General features: G+C 40.5%; 1 protein-coding gene across 1 annotated transcript; it reads left to right on the forward strand.

The window, feature by feature from the left end:
* Positions 1–3,829: 3,829 nt before the first annotated feature.
* Positions 3,830–4,768, forward strand: LOC110312687 (olfactory receptor 2H2-like). Its single transcript, XM_021186512.2, has one exon. The coding sequence runs from the start codon at positions 3,830–3,832 to the stop codon at positions 4,766–4,768; it is 939 nt and encodes a 312-aa protein (XP_021042171.1).
* The last annotated feature ends 1,232 nt before the right edge of the window (positions 4,769–6,000 follow it).

Raw genomic sequence — 6,000 nt, forward strand, 5'->3', positions numbered from 1 at the left:
TTCATTATTTTTGTATCTCTTGAGGCCTGTTTTGTGACCAGTTATATGGTCAATTTTGGAGAAGGTACTATGCGGTGCTGAGAAGAAGGTACAAGTTTTTTGTCTTAAGATAAAATGTTCTGTAGATATCTGTTAAATCCATTTGTTTCATAACTTCTGTTAGTTTCATTGTATCTCTGTTTAGATTCTGATTCCATGATTTGTCCACTGATGAGAGTGGGGTGTTAAAGTCTCTCACTATTATTATGTGTGGTGTAATGTATCCTTTGAGCTTTACTAAAGTTTCTTTAGTGAATGTGGATGCCCTTGCATTTGGAGCTTAGATATTTAGAATTGAGAGTTCATCTTGTAAAAGTTTACCTTTGAGGAATATGAAGTGCCCCTCCTTGTCTTTTTAAAAAAAACTTTGGGTAGGAAGTCGATTTTATTTGATATTAGAATGGTTACTTCAGCTTGTTTCTTCAGAGCATGTGTTTGGAAATTTGAATTCCAGCCTTTTACTCTGAGATAGTGTCTGTCTTTGTCCTTAAGGTGGGTTTTCTGTAAGCACAAAATGTTGGATCCTCTTTATGTAGCCAGTCTGTTAGTCTATGTCTTTTTATTGGGGAATTGAGTCTATTGATATTAAGAGATATTAAGGAAAAGTAATTGTTACTTTCTGTTATTTTTGTTGTTACAGTTGGGATTCTGTTCTTGCTGCTCTTCTCTTTTAGGTTTGTTGAAGGATTATGTCTTAGTCAGGGTTTCTATTCCTGTACAAACATCATGACCAAGAAGCAAGTTGGGGAGGAAAGGGTTTATTCGGCTTACAGTTCCATACTGCTGTTCATCACCAAAGGAAGTCAGGACTGGAACTCAAGCAGGTCAGAAAGCAGGAGCTGATGCAGAGGCCATGGAGGGGTGTTCTTTACTGGCTTGCCTCCCCTGGCTTGCTCAACCTGCTCTCTTATAGAACCCAAGACTACCAGCCCAGGGATGGTCCCACCCACAAGGGGCCTTTCCCCCTTGATCACTAATTGAGAAAATGCCTTACAGTTGGATCTCATGGAGGCATTTCCTCAACTGAAGCTCCTTTCTCTGTGATAACTCCAGCTGTGTCAAGTTGACACAAAAATAGCCAGTACAGATTACTTTCTTGCTTTTCCTAGGACATACTTTTCCTTCTTGCATTGGTGTTTTCCCGTTATTATCCTTTGAAGGGCTGGATTCGTGGAAAGATATTGTGTGAATTTGTTTTTGTCATGGAATACTTGGTTTCTCCATCTATGGTAATTGAGAGTTTTGCTGGGTATAGTAGCCTGGGCTGGCATTTGTTATTTTCTGTTATTATCCTTTGAAGGGCTGGATTCATAGAAAGAAAATGTGTGAATTTGGTTTTGTCATGGAATACTTTGGTTTCTCCATCTATGGTAATTGAGAGTTTGACTGGGTATAGTAGCCTGGGCTGGCATTTGTGTTCTCTTAGGGTCTGTATAACATCTTTCCAGGATCTTCTGGCTTTCATAGTCTCTGGTGAGAAGTCTGGTGTAATTCTGATAGGCCTGCCTTCATATGTTACTTGACCTTTTTCCCTTACTGCTTTTAATATTCTATCCTTATTTAGTGCATTTGATGTTCTGAATATGATGTGTCAGGAGGAATTTTTTTTTCTGGTCCAGTCTATTTAGAGTTCTGTAGGCTTCTTGTATGTTCATGTGCATCTCTCTCTTTAGGTTAGGGAAGTATTCTTCTATAATTTTGTTGAAGATATTTACTGGCCCTTTAAGTTGAAAGTCTTCATTCTCATATATACCTATTATCCTTAGGTTTGGTCTTCTCATTGTGTCCTGGATTTCCTGGATGTTTTCAGTTAAGACCTTTCTGCATTTTGCATTTTCTTTGATTGTTGTGTCCATGTTTTCTTTTCTGTTTCTTTTTCTTTTTTTGTTTTTTTTCTTCCTTCCTTTCTTTCTTTCTTTTCTTTCTTTTTTCTTTTTTTTTCTTTTTTTTTTTTTTTTTCTGAGAGAGGGTTTCTCTGTGTATCCCAGGCTGGTCTCGAAATCAGAAATCTGCCTGCCTCTCCCTCCCAGGTGCTGTAAGGGCATATGCCTCCACCACCCAGCCTGTATCCATGTTGTCTATGGAATCTTCTGCACCTAAGATTCTCTCTTTCATCTCTTGTATTCTGTTGCTGATGCTCACATCTATGGTTCCTGATTTCTTTCCTAGGATTTCTATCACCAGAGTTGTCTCCCTTTGTGATTTCTTTATTGTTTCTACTTCCATTTTTACATCTTGGATGGTTTTGTTCAATTCTTTCACCTGATTTGATGTGTTCTCCTGTATTTCTTTAAGGGAGTTATTTATTTCCTTCTTAAAGTCTTCCATTATCATCAAGAGAAGTGACTTTGATCCATATCTTGCTTTTCTGGTGTGATGATGTATCCAGGACTTGCTATGGTGGCAGAGTTTGGTTCTCATGATGCCAAATAACCTTGGTTTCTGTTGTTCTTATGTTTGTCTCCTGTCATCTGGTTATCTCAACTCCTTGCTGCACTCGATTTATCTGATTGGAGCCTGTCCTTCCTATAATCCAGTTGATTCAGGACTCCAGAGTCCAGCTTTCTCTGTGATTCTGTGATTCCAGGATCCTGTCAACCTGAGATTCTGGGTGTGTCAGAATTCTTGGCAGTCAAGCTTCCTCTGAGACCCTAAGATCCTGGTGTAACCAAGCTCCTGGTATCCTGGTATCCTGGAATCCTAAGATCTTGGGCATGTTATAGTGCCTGGAAGAGGTGTCTCCTTTAGGGACCGTGGGGCTGTCTGCTGTATTTGAAACCAAGGTATACCAGCACCGATCAGAAGGAACCAGAGCTGCTTGTCAAGCAATGCTGTATCCTTGCTCCTGCTGTCACAGGCCTGTCACAATTGGTTTGGAACAGATGTTGTGTTCCACTCACTAGTGAACCTATTATCCTGGGTATGCTATGGCTCCTGCAGCCTGGAGAGTCCTCTAGGGACCGTGGGACTTTCCGCCGAGTTGGCACCCAAGGTGGCCCCGAGCTAGCTTCAAATTAACAAAAACAAAAAGACTATTCTGTCTCTGATGAGTTGCCTTACAAAATACAAGGTATAAAATAAAATACTTCTAGTCATGCCAAACAGTATCCACCACGTCAACACAAAAATAATAAGACTTCAAAACTAACAGATATACAATCTGAAAATTCATTCAAACTAATTGGTTTTAATTTCTATTATTAATTTTTAATTATGTAGCTGTGTTTATTTTGGTAAACTACACACACACACACACACACACACACACACACACACACACATATATATATACTACAGTTCATGCTTGACAGATTTCTTCCTCAAAGATATATCCTCAGACCTAAAACACAGAATTTAGCTACTTCCTCCAAGAGATAATAGGCAATGAGATTGCACTGAGGAAAACCAGAAAAACACTGAGAACATAAGGCTCTCAACACATTTCTACTGAAACAGTGAAGGAGTTGATTCACCCATCTGAAATCCACACTCCCCATCATTAACCAGAAAATCAGAGGCACTAGTAAGAGGATCTACCCAACCTCCACCACATTCTTCATTTCTTTGTGGCCACTAAACAGGTAAAAGACAGGTGAAACAGGTAAAGGCAAGGACCTACTTGATGATGGGTGTGGAAGTAAACCTTGTGAGAGCAGAGGAAGAAGAAAAATGTCCACCTGGCATGTCATGACAATGTCCTGAGAAGCACAAAAAGAGCAGGGCATTGTCACCAGGTCCTTTGTACCACACTAAGCTGACAGTCTCATTCCTCCAACTAGATACAGAAACTATGGTCAACCAGAGCACCCCCGTGGGCTTCCTCCTGCTGGGCTTCTCTGAACACCCACAACTGGAAAAGGTTCTCTTCTTCGTTGTCTTGTGCTCCTACCTCCTCACTCTCCTAGGAAACACACTCATCCTCCTGCTGTCCACCCTGGATCCCAGGCTCCACTCTCCAATGTACTTCTTCCTCTCTAACCTCTCCTTCTTGGACCTCTGCTTCACCACAACCTGTGTTCCCCAGATGCTGTTCAACCTCTGGGGCCCTGAAAAGACCATCAGCTTCCTGGGATGCTCTGTCCAGCTCTTCATCTTCATGCTCCTGGGGACAACAGAGTGCATCCTGTTGACAGTAATGGCCTTTGACCGATATGTGGCTGTCTGTCAGCCCCTACACTATGCCACCATAATCCACCCCCGCCTATGTCACCAGTTGGCAGGTGTGGCCTGGGCTATAGGTTTGGTCCAATCCATAGTTCAAATACCACCCACCCTCACACTGCCCTTCTGTTCCCATAGGCAGATAGATGACTTTTTGTGTGAAGTCCCATCTCTAATTCGACTCTCTTGTGGGGACACCACTTTTAATGAGATTCAGTTGTCAGTTGCAGGTGTCATCTTCCTGCTTGTACCTCTGAGCCTCATCGTTGTCTCTTATGGTGTCATTGCCAGGGCTGTACTAAAAACTAACTCTTCAAAAGGGCGCAGGAAAGCTTTTGGGACCTGTTCATCCCACCTCATTGTGGTTACCCTCTTTTACAGCTCAGTCATTGCTGTCTATCTGCAGCCCAAAAATCCCTATGCCCAAGAGAGAAGCAAGTTCTTTGGTCTCTTTTATGCAGTGGGCACCCCCACACTCAACCCTCTTGTATATACCCTGAGGAACAAGGAGGTAAAGAGGGCATTCTGGAGGCTGCTGGGGAAAGATGCGACCTCTGGAGGAAACTAAGGGCAAAATACTTGTGTGATTTCTGAATTACAAAGTTTCTTCATGATATGTATATTGTATTTATATATTTGTGCATATATGTGTAACAATAAAGAAGGAGGAGGAGGAGGAGAAGAGGAGGAGGAGGAGGAGGAGGAGGAGGAGGAGAGGCTATAGACTTGAGAGGAAGTCATGTGAGGACGTGTGCGGGAATTACCCGGAAGGGGCTGGAGGGAGAAAAGAAAGGTAGAGGGAAAATGATACAATTCTATTTTAATTAAAAATTATTTTTGGAAAAAATTAAATCTTGAATTGCCAAGGCCACATACCTAAGTGACACTTCAGTGTGACTATGAAGCCAAAGAGAGGGAGAGAGAAATATTAATTTCCTTTATAGACTTTAAGTTCAAACATTATCTACTCTTGATATTTTCTGTTTTCCGTTGTATTTTCACTGTCTTTGTATCTATACATTCTCAAAGCCTTCATGGTGTTTTCTGGATATATCTTCTCTCTCCAGTTGTTATATCTGTGTAGTGAAGTCACATATTTGCATGTGCCATGCAAGCAAAGGCTTAGGTTACAGCAAATATGATAGTTGGAGGATGCCCTTTGATCCTCTTACAATGTGAGAGAAAATGATAATCTAGTGACTTCTTAAGTCTTGGTTTGTCATCTATCTATCTATCTATCCATCCATCTGCCATCTACCTATCTATAGCTATCATATATCTATCTATCTACTGATCTATCTATCTACTGATCTATCTACTGATATATCCATCTATAATCTATCTATCTATCACCCACCCATCAATCTACCTATCTCTGAGTAGAAAGGAAGGGAATTAATTTGTAAGGAAGGAGGGATAGGAAGAGAACAGTGAGTGGGGATGTGATTGTGATATATGGTGAATTAAAATATATTGTGAAAAGAAAAAAGGAAGCTATTAAAATGCTATGGTCAAGCTCCTCTGATGATATCCAGGTCAGATGACCTCTAATAATGGCAGAACACTCAGTTTATATGTTTACAAAGGGGCTGGTTCCCACATGGTTGCCATCTAGGTGTCTTTACATAACTCCATCCTGGGCCAGTGTAGCATAAATGTTTGAGGGTTTTTTTAAAACCATTTTGTCATTTAGTGCTTTTAAAATAAAATACCTATTTTGTAGTATGCCTTATATGTGTACTATAAATTTACTATAAATAAACTATAGTTTATTACCAAAACTAATTAAACTGATTTTAG

Source organism: Mus caroli, unplaced genomic scaffold (assembly GCF_978045245.1).
Source record: "Mus caroli unplaced genomic scaffold, Mus_caroli_1 scaffold_18, whole genome shotgun sequence".
NCBI classification, from domain to species: domain Eukaryota; kingdom Metazoa; phylum Chordata; class Mammalia; order Rodentia; family Muridae; genus Mus; species Mus caroli.

Excerpts from the sequence above, each read along its gene's own strand:
- LOC110312687 (XM_021186512.2), top strand. The coding sequence starts at position 3,830 with ATGGTCAACCAGAGCACCCCCGTGGGCTTCCTCCTGCTGGGCTTCTCT.